Source organism: Terrapene carolina, unplaced genomic scaffold, assembly GCF_002925995.2.
Source record: "Terrapene carolina triunguis isolate 2854851 unplaced genomic scaffold, T_m_triunguis-2.0 Scaffold35022, whole genome shotgun sequence".
Taxonomy (NCBI): domain Eukaryota; kingdom Metazoa; phylum Chordata; order Testudines; family Emydidae; genus Terrapene; species Terrapene triunguis.
The window spans coordinates 3,580,453-3,599,979 of NW_020699373.1; the positions used below are offsets into that span (position 1 = coordinate 3,580,453).

The 19,527-nt window shown below is 41.1% G+C and overlaps 1 protein-coding gene across 8 annotated transcripts in view; it reads right to left on the minus strand.

Moving 5' to 3' along the window:
• The window catches only part of LOC112114756 (ELAV-like protein 2), a 72,626-nt gene extending 54,050 nt beyond the window's left edge, over positions 1–18,576 (minus strand). For 5 of the 8 annotated variants that reach the window (XM_026646375.1, XM_026646374.1, XM_026646372.1 and 2 more), the window contains exons 1-2: positions 18,491–18,562; positions 15,809–16,052 (exon numbers count right to left, since the gene is read on the minus strand). In XM_026646375.1, coding sequence (XP_026502160.1) covers positions 15,809–16,052; positions 18,491–18,562 — 316 coding nt within the window. Of the gene's footprint in view, positions 1–15,808; positions 16,053–18,465 lie in introns of all 8 variants that reach the window. The other 3 variants (XM_026646373.1, XM_026646371.1, XM_026646376.1) reach the window with 2 other exon arrangements.
• Between the last annotated feature and the right edge of the window lie 951 nt (positions 18,577–19,527).

Consider the following 19,527-nt stretch of genomic DNA (forward strand, 5'->3'; position numbering starts at 1 on the left):
AACCTAATAGGTAATGATCAAGTGATCTCTCTCTGCCATCCATCTCCACCTCTGACAAACAGAGGCTAGGGACACCATTCCTTACCCATCCTGGCTAATAGCCACTAATGGACTTTAATGACGACAACTTTAGAGAGGCAACTTTTGTGACAAGTGTCATTATAGGAGTGGATTTCAAGATCATTACAACACAAGATGAATTTTCATATTACATCCCAAAAGCTGTGTAGTTTAAGAATATCCCAAAGTGGTGAACATTAGAAATGTAAGGTAGTCCAGATTAAATCATCAAGACCGGTAGTGGTTGACAGCATACAAGGACTGAGATTAACAGAGACCAACATTAAGTCTATAGAAACATTTAAACTTTCAATTTGAGATTTTAAGACATCTGACAGGCCGATTTTAATTTAATGTGAAACTTAATGAGCCCAGGACCCAAATTGTATATTTAAGTCAGGTTCTTTCCCCCACTCCCTTTCATAAATAATATGGGTAGAGTTATGTGCACATCAGCAACTTTTTCATCCTTCATTCCCACATGATATGGAGAATCATCTGGGATGCAGTATTAAAGACTTGTTCTGTATTTTACAAATTTAACAGAAAAAGGAAAACCAGATAGTAATTGGATAACTAGAAACATTTTTACAAATACAAATTTAAGGCACTGCAAAAAAAAAAAACCAACCTCAAGATATTTGGATGAACACAGCTGGACATGGACACAAAAGCAGAAACCCTTTCCACTAAATTCTTTCCTACAGAACGGTTTGTCAGCTGTTTAATACAGCTACACCAATAGCAAACTTGTTAGGACCCTACACAGCTAAAAGCTATTTCATTAGACTTCTAGCAAATATCTCCCCTTGAAAATGTACTCACCTTTGCGGACACGGGCTATTACTAATAAAATCCACATTATTACATCTCAAAGATGTACAAGTCAATAAGATTGCTAACCAACCCTAGGTAGACTGTATTGAAATAGAAACCTCATCTATTAAAACTGCATTACCTTGGAGCTTAATCTGACAGCATGACTATCTTGACAGACCAGCAATAGCCTATGCAAATCTGATCTTTGATTACTTTTCTCTTTTAAAAAAAATAAGCTGCAGAGTTAATACTTACACAGAAGGATCAGCTATGATCACTAGCTACACGCTGCAATAGAATATCTTTGCCCAAGACACTAGCAATGAGAACTCCTCAGACTAATGTGTCCGATTAATTTGTCCAAATGACAGGGACTTTTGGCGTGTATGTCAGGGGGTGGGAGAAGAGGGGCTTACAGGAGAGGAACAATGCTGGAATCCCTGAAAACTGCCAGTATTGCCAGAAGCAGGTTGACAATCTTTAGACTGTAGCCTCTTCCACACAGTCTCCATAAGTTACTGAGGCCATTCTGACAATACATTTACAATGTATTTCTTTTGCTTAAACCCTGAACTCTGCAAGAGTTAGTATTTCCCCAAAGAGTCAATGTATTTTGCATTGGTACTATGGAGGAACGCTAGAAGGAATGCAGACTGGCTTTTCTCCAGCACATTATACTCTGACATTTCCCTTATTTTATCTGGTATCTTTAAAAAATAAATAAAAACAAATAAATAAAAAAAAACCACGAACTAAAGAAACCATTTCCGGTGTAAGCAATACTGTAGTTATGAAATCACAATCACAGTACAAGATTTTATACAGGTGGTTACCTTTTGGGTTGTAGTGTTTCATGGAGAGCTCTGGAAATCTAAAATGCACCTTTTCTCACCTTCAAGTGTTCTACCCACAGCAGGCCCCAAAGTAGTAATACAGGATATTGGCCATCATAAGACTAAGCACTTATACAAATCAACATTTAGTTCCTGGCAAGCTGGGGTGTAAAGCTCCCCCTCATCAGCCTGCCGTGCAGCAAGCCTCCCTGTGGACCCTGATGCTGTGCACCAACCATTCCAAAGTGCGCTCAGGATCCGCAGTGACACTGTGGGGCAGGCTTATGTGGGGGAGCTTTACACGAACTAAATACAATCCATCAGATCACTCTTTCCAGGGAGGTGCGAAGTATGAGAATAACAAGTTCTGGTGATGAACTGCACAGCAGCATTTCAAAATATAAAGTTAATCCTTGGATAAAAAATCATACCAACATCTAGAAGAGTAGGAACTTTATTAAAACCACTACAGCATGCAAGACACCCTTTACAACAGCTTTGCGTCCAGGTACAGTACCAATTTATGCACTTGTTTCTGTATAAAAGAATGTAAACTTTTCTGTACTGATGGAACAGCCATAGGCCACTGGGTGATTCACACATTCTCAGAGGTAACTTATTGGTGGCTATTCCAATTCACAGGTCTACTTTTGCCAAGTCTTTGCCGCTGCAGATTATACTCACAAGCACCCTAGTTCTGTTTTTTAATGCTTCCTTGGCCTTTGTTTTAAACAAACATCTTAATCCTCCCCCCAAGCCCAAACTCCACAACCACAAGTGAATCAAGAGTATGGGAGAGATGTCTGAATTGATGAAATAAAAACCAATGTTAGTTATGAAAGGAATAATTTCCTACTTACCCAGATCTCTCATTTCCAGACAGCTCCCCCACAAGAGTGGAGAAAAATGCCCAGAATCATAAGATGGGAAAAGAGAAACTAAAATATTTCCAGAATTGTCATCTCAGTAGGTCTCCAACTCAAGGCCTTACAATCCAGTCAATCATGCTGATTAGGAAACAGGTAGAGACTTCCAAAGCCTGCCAACAAATATAGAGCAGCCTGCCAACAAATATAGAGCATGAGGAATCTCACTTCTTTGGCTCATAATGTAACCAAGATTCAGGACACTAACACTGTGTGAAAAAGGTTGAAACAGCTTGAGGCAGCAACCTCCAGTCATTGACTTTAGGAGCTTCATGTGAACACATCTTGGAAACGGTTTGCTGAAGCGAGCCTACAGATTTTTCCGAAAGCAAAGTCCTTTTATAGTGATCCTTGAGCCATTCTGCTATTTGTTTATGGAGACTCTGTGATGGGTTTTCATATGGCTATAGCCTAAGTGGAGGGCTAGAAGATTACAGTGCTGCCATTATTCAGTACTCTAGTAATACCTGGTAGCCCTTACATGGGAACCTCTCTCATCCTCGGAGAAACATTGGACTTTCAGTACAGAGAGCTGAATTTCAACTAAAGCTGAGGGGGTGAAGAGGTCATCTCTATATTCTATTGAGGAAAAATAAGTAAAAAATAGAGCCAAAGAGACTGCAGTTCATGCTTCCATGAGGATGGATGTTTGGGCTGAGCTCTTGTGGTTTTCCTAAACTGGTTAGAGCTTTTGAAGAGAAACAACAATTTCTGATTCAAACAAACAACCAAACTAGTTTTCTTACCAGCCCCAAGTCATACATGGTTCCAACCTACCACAAGCGTCTCTAGAGCCCTAGTAACTAGGCGCCATCAACAACTGGACAACAGATAATTGCACAGCCTGTCAGACATTTTGACTCCTGGACTTCAAGAAAAGACTAGAAAGATACTAGGCAGGACAATCTTCAAGACATTGTGTAGGAATCACCACTTCCCTACGAAAGAGGAGAGGAAAGGAAAAACGGCAAGAGGGCTGTCGTCTCACTCACCCTTTTAGCAGAAACTATAGCCACTAGAGAAGCTCTCAATAGACAGAGAAAGGAAGAGCAAGCGCAAGTTGGAACAATTTAGGAGGAAGGAGGAAACTAAGTGTCTATCTGAAGACTGCAAACGAGACACCGTCCAGAAGAATCACAAGGAGTGCAAATGGTGGATGGGTGGGAAAGAGGGAGACAAGAGTCTGACCAATAACCCAGGGCTATACATAAGACTAACAATAGAAGGTTGAACAAAACTAGCAGCCGACCACAAATGTTGTGTCTCACCTTTCCTGTTAAGGCAGACAGTAAAACATTGGTGTATGCCCCTCTTATGATACCAGGAATAAAATGACAAACAAATAAGTTTTTTTACTGGATAAAAATGGTACCTCTAAAATACTGGGCTTCTCAAACCACTAGTTTAGAGCTCGTATTTCTAGGTCAGAATGCAGAAGGGATCCCTGACTGAGATTTGGTATATGAGCAGAGAATGAGGTTGTCCCAAATGCATTAAGTCTGCAAAACAAGCCCACCCAGTCACTTCTTGAGCAATAAAAATTGCCTGAATTATGTTTATTCTTTGTCATTCTTCAAGTTTAGAAGAAACTTTAGAGGTTTGGAAGAAACATGGGTTCTCTGTAGCTAACAGTGTAAAGGTGCTCATATGGCTCCCTATGCTGCTGGTATCATTTGGGAATGTGTGTTGACTTCAACTAAGCTCTTCTACTATTGTGCACCACCATTTTCAGGCTAGATATCTGAATGCACTGAGGTCACAACGACCCTGGCTGAAGAAAGCTGACATTTCAAGCTGTGAATACATTCTACACTCATGCCAGGTAGCTGGCTCATAGATGCTGAAGATGTTCTGCCAAGAGTAAGAGAAGACTGACTTACTTCTTGATGAGGTGTCAATATACATCTTGTTTGCTGAAGCAGGCAGTGATTTAGAGGTTTGCACACTGCTATTTTGCAAGGAAATGATGGAACTCCCCTGTGTTTCAGAAGGTTGATGGAATTCAGTTTGAGAGTACTTTTTCCAAAGTCATCTTTGGGTTTCTTACAAATAAAGCAAATTGGATTCTCTTGGGAATGTGTGTGATGAGCAGCAATGGAGTCCAAACGAAAAAAAAAAATGATATTACGCAGATTCTCCTGCACAGTAGTCTCATGTCAACGTTTCTCCAGCTGTGGGACTGGATCCCCAGAGAGGTCATGCAGTTGGAATTACAATGTGAAGTTCTGTATATTTTCCTTTAGTGTGGAAAAAAATAGCTAATTATATGCAGAAAGCGGCTTCCAGAGGAACTGCAACGGGGCATTTCAGAGGATGCAATTATTTCCTGCTAAAATACAGCAAAATAACTATGGATACTCAGATGCAAACAAAGATTCAAGTCAGTACTTATCTAACAAGCACGATCCTTTTTGTTCCGAGACAAGCATGTGCTATAGTTGCAAAGAGGATACGCAAGACGGGACATTTCTTGTCAAACTGAATCTTGAACCAAATGGGTACGTGAACACAGGGGTGACTCCAACGAGCTTGGCATACTAGTTTCTAAACCATTTCCCCCAATAAGTATGCTGTATTTTATAGATTACATATTTACAACTACACTGGTTTCCATTTTATTTCCCTTACCAGAGATTTGTGATGCTTTTTTTTTCCAGTTTAATTGCTGCAATTATTGTTACAAGAAAAATCACAATCAATAGTAATACATTAGCTTTGCTTTGACATCTCAAGAAGCATCAAATGAGACTCACAAAAACCAAGAACAAGCAATTATTCAGATTGGGGGCGAAAAAATTTGTGCTGCTCTGTAGAAAGGAGAATCTCCCCTATAGTGCAACAGCCTTAGCTGTCTGAAACAGTTTGCTGAATCTGCTCCAGTGTTTTGAAATGTGTTAAATATGAGATCCAATGAGGCCATGAGTATTTAATAAGATGCACAAAAACATAGGGGCTCGTAATAGGGCTTCTCAAATCTTTTTATCCTATGCGGAGTTGAAATATTGACCATATGTTTATTCTACTCAGACAAACTCCATTAGAAAGCTATTTATTTTTATTGATTTGCATTATCATAGCACCTAGGAGCCCTAGTCAAGGACCTAAACATTTTGATGTGCTTTTTTATGGGTGGGAATCAGGTTCAGAAGAGGAAAGGAGAGAAATCTACAAAAATAGACAGCCAAACTCATGCGAGACCAAATATCAAATATTGAAAATTCAATATTTTTGTGCCATTCATGCCAGGGTTAGACACAGAATGCACTGACAAGCCAGTGTTGAATTTTTCCTTCTTCCACCACTGTACAAGTACAAGCCCCAAACAATGTATTAGAGATAAGCCCTTAGATTTAATGCTGAGTTCAACTCTTGGCTCCATATCACTTAATGTGATTACGAAGAATAAACTTTATTTTAAAATAAAATGTTGAATGCAAACCTCTTTAGGTTATGTAATAGTAGACACTGGTGTCTACTACGGTTAAAATTTCTCCATGTACATAATGGGAAAAAATGGTTACCCTACAGTAACTGCGGATCTTTTATGTGTGTTGTCCATATGTATGTAATTTCTGGTGACTTGCATACAGTGATCCCAAGCCCTGGAGTCTGTGGTTGGAGTCTATTGAAAACTGCTGTAAGACAATTCTGTCAGAGCTGGCATTTAATCTGGAGCCCTCTACGAAGGAGTAGCACTGGGTGAATGTGAGACAAATTCCAGGTAGCTGCTCTGCAAATCTCCAGAAGTGCAGTGCCCCTTAGCAAAGCTGCAGAGGCTGATTAAACTCTGCTGGAATAGATACTGATCTGCATAGGTTGGTCCAAGTGATCTATCAGATAGCAAGTTCTAACACTGTCTGAAACCCATTTTGTGTGTGGCTACAGGCTGACACTTCATTCCGTTTAGCAAAAGCCAGAAATATAGTCTAGCAGAATTCCTGAATGGTCTCAGTCTGTCCAAATGGTAAGAGACCTGACACATTCAAGGTATGGAGTTTATCTTCCGCTTCACTCGTATGAGGCTTAGGAAAGATGACTAGCAAGCTGAATGCTTGATTCAAGTAGCATTCAGTAATAGCTTTAAGCAAGAATTTTTAAGTAAATCCACTTATTTATGTCTGAATAATCAGTCATTTTAGCAAAATTTTCAGAAACCTTCATGGTTCATCACTGACTTGGAGCGCTCAACAGCTGACCTTCCAATGATCTGCTGCACACCATCCATCCATTTCCTGGCTGGTTATCCCCTGCTCCAATGAGACTCTACCACTACTTCTGTAACTTTCTCAAGGTTATTTCCATCTCTATGCCGAATGTGACCAAAGTACATTAAATCTGCATCTGTTGATTTCTGACATCAGGATCTGCTTCTCTCCAATATATCTAACAGGCATTCATCTTTTTCCCCTGTACAGGAGATATGCAAGAGGCTTCACTAGAATCATATTGCAAAAGTTTCAGTTGTCTTCCTGTCAGCAGCATTAAACTTCCCATGATTCTCATGCATAAATTGCTATGGAAAAAGTTAGGTTTTTCACCAATTGCACCTTTATATACGTCAAGAGGCCACAATTTTTACACTGTTGGAGGTCATATGTCCCATGAGCCTGACACACATCCTGACTGATGTCTTTCGCCAGGTTTGCAGTTGGTCTGAGACACTCAGAATGGTGAGGTACCTGTACAGTGGTAGCTACGCCTTTACTGCTGTATAGGCCAATACTCTTACCCCTCCCACCATTAATTCTATGCTTGAAGTAGGGCAAGAGTTGATTCCTTTGTTGATTCTGACCTCCACAGTGGCAAACCTTGAGCTATGGGAAAATATGGATCCCTTGTCTCCTTAGATCAACTGCCACAGCCACTAGTCACTTGAATATCCCCAGAGTCACGGAGAGTCTCAAGGGAAGCACTTTGGACTGATGAGACTTTGCCACCAGGAAAATGGCATATTTCCTGTGGGCCAGGTGAATTGTGATATGCAAATAGGCATCTTGTAAGTAGGAGAATCATGAACCAATCTTGAGGCGCCAAGGTAGGAATTACTGATGCTAGAGTCACCATGCTTTAAACAGCTATATTTGTTGAGTTGAAGATTCAGAATGCGATGCCAATCTGCTTTCTTCTTTGGGATTAGGAAATGAGTAGAATCCCCAGCTCTGAGCTCCACAGCTCTGAGCTACAGAAGGGAGTCCACTTCCTCTCTCAACACTCTTGAGAGGAGTCCATACCCTGCCCTGCATCAAGGAGAGACTGGAACTGGATGGAGTACCCTTTATCCAGTATCTCCAGGACCCACTTTTCAGAGGTTAAAAGGGTACAGCCCTCCTGATAAGATGGTTCCCAAACTGGGGTGTGTGGTGGGAAGGAGAGAATGCAGATCCTTGCCATGCCCAAGAAATTGAGGGCAACGTCTAAGGACACACATGCCACTATTTGCCTTTCTACCACTGAGTTTCTCCCTATGCTCCTATGGAAGACGCAATGAACTGACACTCAATCCCAGTTCAGGAAGTCATATTTAGCCTGGCAGTTCTACTTCGGTCGTTCAATATGCACATTTGTAAACTGGCTGCGGAATGTGTTTTTCATCCAGAAAGGTCAAGCATTTTCAGGACTTTGTCCCATGGCGTTGGCTTGGGCAGTCCCTGTTGTTTAGGCCTCTTGTGGATCAGTCACCCCGATACACACATTGGAGGACTTGAAAAACGCTAAAACCTCTTGGAAGAGGTATTATCTGTCTGATATGGGTGCTACAGAACCAGCTAGGGGACCTAACAGATTTTCATTTATTGGTACTGACAATCCACCTGGGTCAGAGCAGATTTACCTCTCCAGGAGTTTGTGCCATTTCCAGCAGAGTGTGCAGGAGAATTTCCAGGGTATCCACCATCTGCCATAAGAGTTCCTCAAAGATGCAGTAATCAGGCTGGGTTGGAACAGCCGGGTAGTCTGTTCATCCGGCAAAAATGAAGTCACCATAGAAATAGGTTGGTTCTCAGCTTCTTGCACATTATCCTGCTCAACATCTTAGTTTTGGAGGTGTGAACACTGAACTAATTGACCTTCCTGGAATATATGAAGGGAAGGAGACCTAGGTCTTGAGGCAGACCACGAGATACAGCCCTTCTGTATTCCACATGGGGCCCAAAACAAGCAAGTGCTGCAGGCCATGGGAAGTATCACAGGGTGTTGCTGTCAAGTGGCCTGATATTCTTATAGGGGTGTACCCTGGACTACCTAGCCAAGTAGCTCAGTTTGTAGAATAGTGAATGTGGCAAATACATGGGAGGAAATCTCCCGTCTTTTCAGATGCAGGAGGAGGAGGAGGAAAAAGTCTCTTCCATAGGTGGAGCCATTCCTTCAGGAGTTCTAGACAGTTCCAGAATATCTTGGATCAACAGTGAGGTATAAAAGATGTGGATGGTTCTGGAATGAACAGATTCTTACTGGAGGCCACAACAGCAACTGGCTTGTTTACCACCATTCAATCCCCTGTACTATGAACCTCATGGGTAATGAGAGCATCAGTTCTGAAGTTGTTTCTTCCACAACTGGAAGCATGATTGGCACCATAGAGGATGGTGTGTGGGACTCTGATGTCAGTGCTGGAAGTCTTATGTACCAGTGTCTTTCATTGCTGAATGCCGGGGCAGAGAGCTGAGACACTCATGGCACCATGGCAAGCACTTCAGTGCCAAGTGGGCCAGTACAAGGTTTTACAGTGCTGAGTGGCTTGAAGGCAGCATAGCAATATGGGTGAGGAGAAAAGCTTCTTTGAACAGCATTGAGGTTGTCTGGAGGCCCTGCAGTGCAGAAAAATCAGTGGGATCTGTTCTGGGCCTAAAACTGCCTCCTAGCTTTGATCTCCTCTGTACCAGTGAGCCATTTATGTTGCTAGTCACCCTAAGATTAGGGATCCTTCCTTCCTCTTTCCCCACAGGAGTGGGCTGAAGAGGGGAGGACATCCCTCCACTGACTCTGGACTCAACACTGAATGAGTCCTGTAGCACATGGTGAATCACCAGCACAACAGAGCATTCACTAAATGGTCTACGCCGGGTGGCAGTTTTCTCCCATCTAGGAACCAAAGAGGCCCTCACAGGTCTCTATGAGAAAGAGCTTCAGGCACTTTTGGGGGCCTTTTTCATAGAGCATGTGTGTGGTATATGTGCTTACCAAGGCTAAGAAAAGGTATTTTGAGTGTCATTGACGGGAATAACTGCCTTGTAGAATGGATAGGATTTGTATCCTGGAGACTCCAACAATTCCACATAAGAGTGGTCAAGTGGCAGGACACTTCGCAGACTTTAAGGGTGCTTCCTTTTTTTTGGGGGGGCCAAAGGGCTTAAAAGGTGAAATTTAACTGGACAATGTAACTACAACCCCAAATACAACCAATACGCAAGGCCACAACTGTGTAGTGCGGTTGGCGGTAAAAAGGAACCGAAATACAGTTGCAGACTCTCTGCTCTTTATACCCTTCGCTACAGAACGTCAGAGGGTATGCAGGGCACTGGCACAGCTCAAATGGACAGTGCTATTCAAAGAGATTCCTATCTCAGGCCCACAAAGTGGGACACTTGGACAATCATTAAAAACAGATACGTAACATGCCAATACAGACATTTGCTATTGCCTGATACTTTGCACACAAGATCTCCACTTAAGAATTTGAGATTTCTTTTTTAAAGAAACTATTATAGCAACACAATTTTAACAAGACGCACAGAGCAGAAATTGGTCATTCATAAAGTGTCCAACAGACAAGTGCTCTTTCAGCAATGGAGTTTGTAAAATGCTAGCTGCTGTAGCTCTGCGGCCTTTCGTTTTACTCAAGTGCCAGTTAAACAGCACCCGCTAAAGCAGAGTAACAACCATGACGTCTACACGGAGACGTTATGGTGAATATATGTGGATGTATGATTTAGCAGTAAGGAGCAGAAAAAAAAAATCCCAAAAGATACTGCTTATGCAGATTTTAAGCTTATATTTTCCCCCACTTGCACTCCTTTTCGCTTGCTCCCCCAAAATGCACAGGCCCTGCTAAATTCAATCAAGGATCAAAGAGCAATTTTAGCATCTTTTTCCCTACCCCCAAGGGACAATAAAAATTCACAAACTGATTGAGTTGAGACTGCGGGCTTGTCTACATGAGGATGTTAGTGAAGAGTAAGCTAGAGTGTGAATTTAAAGCACATTAGCTACTCCACACTAATTCCCTACATGAGCATTCTTAATTGTGCACTAGAAGTGCCTGTGTGTGGTTTTGCTCAGTATATTTTAAAGTAAGAGTGTCCCCACATAGCATTAATGAGGGATAGCAAGTGCGCTTTAAAATTTACACACTGGCTTATTCCACATTACCTTCCTCGTGTAGACAAGCCCTAAGTCTAATCTCACTCCATTATGCCTTTCATTGGTATTTTAAGGGTTTCCAAACTGTGGGCTCATCTGGGCTCTGTGACCCACACAACACAATTTGATGCTGACCAGTTGGTTTGGGACATACACAGGGCCTAATCTCAATCAGTCATGATAGACTTAAACATTACTACAAGCTGTGTGCCTCGAAGACCTGCCTATTTTTAAGACACTAAAGTCTCAAATTTTGCCCTGAAATTCCAGCCGTATAACCCCAATAAATTTAGTGTTTAACTTTGGCAGAGTTTAGCACTAGGTGAGCCCACCAAAACATTAATAGTCTTTCACCCTAATCCACGTATTTCTCGTAACAAATACCTTGTTCAATATTTTAACTATCTATAGTGGAATTCATATGAAGCTAGTATATAGCATAGCTGAAAAAAGCGGGGGTGGGTGGGTAGGAAACAGGTGGAGGTTACTAGCCAAGAAGAGGAGTACAACAGGACTGCAATAAATACTGTACCCCAAATGGAAGGCCGTTTGAAAACAAAATGTATTTTCACTCCTTTTCATTTTAGGTCCAAATGGCTTATGTGCAAAAAGTGTGGTTTTCACCAGTAAACCTACCAAGACCAAGATTATGTACTGTAAACTCAGGTTTAAAATGATTAATCTTATCTCCCCTTTCCGTGTTTGTTCTCTTCTTAAATAAGGGACTGCATTCCCCACTTTACACAGCCCCTCCCTTTCACTACTTGGGTACATCTGGTATATGGCTGCTGCCAATTCTCTCATGACATGCAAAGCAAGAATCATTAGCGCAGTAGTGAGGGACCGTCAGGATTCCTAACTGGGGACTCTGCCTACTTACTTGAATAGGAGGTCCATCCCACCACCCAGAGCAGCCTGCCTAGTTTACAGGGGAGTGAAGTTCCCATGCCTATGCAGGAACAGTAGTTTATAAATCAGGGTCCCCTGGATTCTGCAAATTCTATGGCTGAGAAATTTAAAACATTGTTTCTAGTCCATATACCAGTGGAGATCAGTGTTCCCTCTAATTTTTTATGTCCATGTGTGACATCACCTTCATATTGGTGCACATAAAATTCATGTGGTGAAGGTGGGGCCGAGGGGTTCGGAGTGGGGGAGGGGGCTCAGGACTGGTGCGAGGGTGCAGGCTGCCCCGTGGCTGCAGTAGGGAGAGAGAACTCCCCCCAGCAGCTTGGGGCCGGGGGAGAGGCATCTCTCCCCACCACAGCCCTAAGCCCCTGCGCGGGTCTTAATAGGCAGCTGCGCGGCCACGCAGCTTAGAGGGAACTAAGGTGGAGACAGCACTGAACTCAAGTGAGCATGCAGCAATCCATGCCTGTTTGAGTCTCTGCACAGAGCCTAAAGTAACTAAGATGTTAACAGCCCCATTCATCTTTCAGTGCTCCATGGACTCAGCCATTCTGTAGCTGTAGAATTTGGCATCTTTCCAATATACCACAAAACTCAGTATTTCTGACATGGAGTTTGTCAGCACCCAGCTGCAGCAAAATGACATTTACTATTTTCTTGCCCAGACCTTATTGCTGCCACATCTTGTCACAGACACAGACTTTAAGGTCAGAATGTACCATCATGATAATCTAGTTTGAGCTCCTGCACATTGCAGGCCACAGAACTTCACCCACCCAGTCCTGTGACAGACCCATAACCTCTGGGTGAGTTACTGAAGTTCTCAGATCATGACTTAAAGACTTCAAGTTACAGAGAATCCACCATTTACACTAGTTTAAACCTGCAAGTGACCCATGCCCATGCTGCTAAGGAAGGCAAACCCTCCTCCTCTCTTCCCACCCTCCCCTCCTCCCCGCCACCCCCACAGGGTATCTGCCAATCTGACCCAGGACAAATTTTTTCCTGACCCCAAATAGAGGTATCAGTTAGACCCTGAGTATGTTAGGCCAACCAGCCAGACACCTGAGAAAGAATTCTCTGTAGTAACTCAGAGCCCTCTCCATCTAGTGTCTCATCACCCGCCGATGGAGATATTTACTGCTAGCAGTCACAGATTGGCTACAGTGGCACGTAGCCAATCTCCTCCATAAACTTATTGAGTTCAGTCTTGAAGCCACTTAAAGTTTTTTTGCCCCCACTGATCCCCTTCCAGAACTTTATTCCTCTGATGATTAGAAACCTTCACCTAATTTCAAGCCTCATCTTGTTGCTCGCCAATTTATATCCTCAGGGATTCCCAGTAAGGAGGAGTTAATTGACTTCCAGTGCACATTCCCTGAACTTCCCCATGGAGCTAGGCAGCAGGAGGTCAAGGACCTAAATGTTAGACTCCAGCTTGCAGCCAGGGAGGAGTAATGGAGCTAGAATAGGCTGGCCAACTAGGCTGACTGCAGACAAGCAGCAGCAGCGGTGGCCCAAAATGATGAGCTGCTGAAACTCCCCTTTCCTGGAACACATGAAGGAGAAAGGGGAAGGAGTCAGGCCACCCGGAAAACACGGCAGGATCCAACACCGGGGAAATGGAACAAAGCTGCCTGGAGCACAAAGTGGAGAAAGTCATCCTCAAAAAGAGGACTGTTGACATTTATTTTTTAAAAAAAATTCAATTAGTATTTTGAACCTGAATCTTAGTGGCATGTATGTGGGGAGGAAGGAAGGGAATGCTGGATGATATTTCACAGCGCTAGACTAAATTAATGTTGCCATGGAATTGGGTGCATGGTGCAGATTAGTCATACAGATCACATGGGGTCTGTTATAGTCCATCAGTACTAGGCTGGAGAAAGGCAAGCCCAGCTGCAGTAGGGATGGTGGTCTAGGCAGATGCACAGGTAAGTGTGATGCTGGGAGAATCCTCTTTTCCTCAACAGCTCCTGGCTGGCTGCCAAGAACCACCAGTTCCCCACTCCAGCAGCAACTGTAGCACGGCTACTGTTGGGTAAAATGCCTGCAGAGATCCATGCCATTGGAACAGCATAATCAGGAAGGAGAGCATGCAAACAGTGCAAATGGCACCTGGCCAGTTCTCAGCAAAGGTGTGTGGATTCCTTTCCCATATGTTTTTGCTCATGGGCTACAGATGCCCTCTAGGCCTCAGCCTGACATCCCCATTTCCTACTGCAGTCACAGCTAGGTGTTCGTGTCCCTAAAGCTAACTTTCAGAATAAAACTGGTCTCTAAACTGGGACCTCTGCATTTCTACTCTACAATGCTCTTTCTACTCGGTTAGCTCTTAATTATTAGAGCTGGTTGGAAAAAAAAAAAAAAAAAATGGAGAAAGCTTGCCAAAAAAATTTGAATTCAGGCAAAAAAAAAAAAAAAAAAAAAAAAAAATAAAAAGAATTGATTTGCAAAATTTCTACCAGCTTTACTGATTACATGAGAGAAGCCTCCCCTCTCAAATAAAAAAAAAAGTCAGCAAATGGAGGTTGGGACCTTACAGAGAGTTCTCTTTAAAAACCACACAACATCCAAGACATCTTAAAAGCCCCATCTGTAAGTGTACTAGAAATATGTAACTGGGAAAAAATGATTTAGCTGGCAATCACTTTAAAAAGCTGGATGTGGAATACTCAAAAACCTTTAGGCAAACAAACAGGCAATTCCTTGAGAACCAGAAAGTTAGTTTTATACACATAAGGAACTTCATCTAAAAATGTCAACTCTAGCTAAAACTTTGCTACAGCCACTGACTATGCAATGCACTTTAAATACTTCTAATTTTGCATACATTTTGACAGCTGACAAAGAGAATGGGATGAGATCAAACGAACTTTGCAGTACAGCTCTTCGTTTTGTTATTTAAATATATGTATACACATCCACTCAGTCTGCTTAAAACAGGGGTTCTCAAACTGGGGGGTCACAAGATGATTACATGAGGGTCATGAGTTCTCAGCTCCATGGAGCTGACAGCCCTGAGTCCCCATTACATTAAGTTACCCCCCCATTTTTAATTTATATGGGGGGCACACTCAGAGGCTTGCTGTGTGAAAGGGGTCACCAATACAAAAGCTTTGAAAACCACTGACTTAAAAATACTCAGAAAGTTAATAACCAGGGGTATGGCTTTTAATGTCTTCATCCTGGAGACATGTGTGACCTGTGCAACAGAACTGTTCAACCTATGCTAAACAAAAAGTTAAATGAAAGAAATGCTCCATTCAGTCTTCAGTTCACATTATTTGTAACATCTCTCAGACAGAACATACAGATAACATGTATCAAGGAAGCTGCATTAAAAATATTGCCGTGCGAAGTTTTTTTCCCCCCACCCAAGAGACTGTAGCGAGTATGACTGAACAAGGATTCCATCCACCCTTTTCCCCACTGAAAAATAAGAAGCTTCAGATTTATTTAATTTATCTCATGCGGGGGGGGGGGGGGGGAGAGAGAGAGGAGAATTAAGTTGTGATGTTCCATCTGCCGGGCTTAGTGCAAACCAAAGTTCCAACTGAGTTAAATCAAAAATACCCCACAAGTCAGTGATGTACAGTTATCTATTCTTTTCACATCTCAATATCCTTTCCAAAGCCTTTAATGTCTAGCTCAGAGAGCATTCAAAGGCCCCGTTAGCATTTATATTGCTCATCTACCAACTTGGATGAAACGCAAATAAAAAGCATTTAAATTCTTCGTAAGTGAGACTATAGCACAGCTAATATCTTCAACCTAGCAACATACGTATCTGCTTCTTCCATCTGAATCCCATAATTCACAACAGCTGAATGTTATGCAAAATGCTGGTTTAAAGAGCATATTGCGTGTATGTGCATATGCAAAATTACAGTTCCAACATACCTGTTATTTTGTCTCTTACAAGCTTGCAGGACTCTATCTCCCCAATGCTTCCAAACAGACTCTTCAGCTCTTCTTGTGTCATGTTTTGAGGAAGGTAGTTGACTATTAAATTGGTCTTGCTGTCCTCTGTGTTCCCAGAGTCAACTGGCGATGAGCAGTTGTTGTTTATGGTGGTTGGACCATTGGCTGTGTTATTGCAAGTTGGTCCATTAGACAGTTGTGTTTCCATGGCAGCAATTACCTGCTAAAACAGAGAAAATAAGAACTGTCAGAATTCATATTTCACAATCTATTAGAGATTCCAGCCAAGAATTTAAAGACTTGTCACTATGCACAAGAGGTTATTTCCAGGCTTCCAATAATGCCTCTACAAAAAGGAATTTTTAATTGTGATGCAGTAAGATGTTTAGAAATGTAAAGGCAAATAAGGTTGGTGCTAAGATATTTATTAAGGGTGCTTCTAGAAAGCGTTGTCCAAAAAATTAACCACTGAAAAACTTAATTTTACTACACATAGAAGCAATCAGCCTTCCAAGTACAGGAATTATTATATCAACACATTTTAACCAGTTACTAAGCACTAACATTGTTAACAGTTTACAGCTGAGCACCAACAAAGTACAGGATGCACTTTAAAAACAAAAAACAAAAACAAAAAACAGCATGTACTCTTTTGGTTACTTTTCCAGTATTGAAAACAAGTTTAACAATATTTTAAGACTACTTCTGATGAACATTGGAAGAAAACAATTCATAATCCCTGATTTAAAGATGTTTAGAGAGAGAATGGAAATGTTGGGATGGAAACTGGAACTCTTCTTCCTTGATGATCTAAGGCCATTTTCTTCTGCACTTCTGTGGGTCAGTAATAACTTTTAAATAGCACTCAGCATTCCAATAGGCTGATACCTACAATCCCCCTTCTCCCTACCTCTCAGCTCCCCCCCAAAAATCAAAATACATGGCTTAGTACTTACTGTACTTATTTTACTCATAAATGAGTGATTATGGTACAGACTTTTATTTCACCCCAAATAACTGTATGGACAACTCACAGATGCAGAAGAGGTCATTAAAGAGTCAACGCTTGCCTAGATGATACCAGAGATCTATTCCAACTAAGTGGGATATCAGATATCCACTGCATGGTAACTATTGGCAAGACAACTTTTTAATGCAGCCATTGTATCCGAGACTTAACTGTTCTATCCATTTACAGAACTAGCTACACAGGACAGTTTCCAATTCTAAATACAATGTAAACGTTGGTCAGGTTTATTATCTAAAAATATAGGTTCCAACATTAAAACGACAACCCTAAGCACAAATTACAGAACACTTTCAGAAAGATAATTAGTGCTCAAATCTAACTTTTTGCTGGTTTCAAAGAGGACATGTCACACAAAAACCTTATTTAATAAATCTGCAGCTTAAGTAGCCAAATTCTCTTATGACATCAACTGTTTTCAAAGCCTGGAAATTTGATTTAAGTGAGTAAAAGTGTCTTCAAAGTAGGAGATTTAAAGCCCCGTGAAACAGTTGTGGTTCTGGTGCTTGTTTTTTGTTTTGTTTATTTAAAATAGGTTACAACTAGGACAACTCCTGTAGAAATACAGTCTTGCCCAAGAGGTGACATTTGGTGCAAAACTGAAAGCAGTAATTATGTATATTAAACATTTTTCCCATTTAAAAAAATGGACCCAGTTTTGTTGAACTGAGCTCCCACTAAAGCAGCAACATTTTCTTCCCTCCTGACAAACTCCTGTGGGTTAACCTGGTCCTGGCACTGTATTAAAACAAGCCTGTGTCAAAAGACAAGAAAGTAGCTGAGGCCAATTAAGACAAAATTACTATTCAAATGTTAGTATATCTGGCGGAGCCGGGTAAGCCACAAATGCTGCATTCCGACTGAAACTCACTGGGTTTGCGTTTAAATTTTGAAGTGTTCATTGATCGAAATTAGCAAGGACAACAAACAATCCTCACTTAATTGCACATTTTATTTTTATGTTCAGGAGGCAAGAATGAGATCCTAAGCCAACATTCAAGTGAACAGCTGCAGTAGCCTGGGTACACTGAAATTACAACATTTCTCAGCTATAGGACCATCTGCTCTGAATCAAGTGATACTAATATGTTATATTTTACAAATAACCCATATTCCATTGATAGGTTCAACAACTGTTCACAGAATATCAAGCAAGTCTTTGAGCAGTTACAGAGTAAGTATTTTTTCAGCCAGAAAAAAAAAATAGTTTTAAAGGTAATTTACAATTTTAAAACAACTTTTAGAGTAGGAATTGTAAATAACTTTAAAAAAATTAGTAACCAAAAAAATACAGTGTACAGGTTTTATAGATTACTGTAATTTAGTATTCAGACCATACCAAAACAGTTTTATTACAATTATACTCTTCAGTTATCCATTGGATATTTTAAATCAGTACAAAAAGCTATATTTGTAAACAGAAAGAAAATCAGTGCGGTTTAAATTTCTACAGATCACCATGTTTAAAAAAAAGTTATCGTAATACACTGTTCTGGGCCCTGACAAAATAGAGATACAAACTATGTTTAAACATGAAAGCATATACAGTAGAGATTTAAGTGTTTGGTATGGCCTCAGCACTATTTTAACACGTTAAAAAGTAGCCTACAGAATTTAAGAAAAATCCCACAGACCCCAGTCCAAGGCTCTGCTGCCCACGAACCACTTCTAAGCAGAGAAGCCACATCACACAGTCTGACTGCCATGTTAGTTTGGAGTTGCCGTCTGCAATATGGACACAAAAAGTACCGTATGTTAGATTAGCAAGATAATGCAACAAATCAGTTTGTACAAATTTACAGTAATTGTATTTATATTCCAAGCACGTCCATGCAGTGTGGTTTAATTGAATTTGAGGCAATTCCAATCTAATCTTTCCAAACTTGGTTAAAACATGTTTTTCTTACATGAATTGTGTTTGTTTTTTAAAACAGCCTAATTTAAAGGTAGTACAAACTAGTTACCTCTGCACCTAGCCTGGAAACTACCTTAAAACCACACCATGTCTAAAAGGAACCACACCACAACATGATTTTTTTTAAAAAAAATCCTGTAACAAGGAAGGGAGAAGGAGGGAAACAAATGAATCTAGTTTCAATTAGAATGTAAGGTGGTCACGTACCATTAAAAAAAACCAACAACGCTCCATTACACATCCATCCCACCCATGAAAGTCACAACACAAGACAACACCGTGCTCCGCTAGAATCCAGTCTACTCTTAACCCTGGAACTTCACGTTAAAAAAAAAGAGAGTTAAATTTATGTACAGAAGCTTTGCTGCTTCAGTTCAGCATGGATTTACTTACAATAGCCCTATTGGAACAGTATACTGTACATAGATAAAGAAGCAGAAGAGTCAGTCAGCATTTTTCAACTGGAATAATTGGACCAATAAATATGAATGTTAGAGGTAATGTTTGAATAAAGGGTATTATTGTCCCCAAGCAAACCAACCGAATTTTTTTAAATATGCAAATTGCAAAACCCAGCAGGATTTGAAATTAGCAATGCTAGGAAGCCACCGACACAGGTAATGGCCATTTACAACGTATTACAACTTGCCCAGACACTAAATACAGCCACAATCTTGGCATTAAACCAAAGCAGGAGACTGCTGCTTTTTTGCCACAATTTTGGCTGTGCTAATCTAGCCCAACTTCTTTACTCTA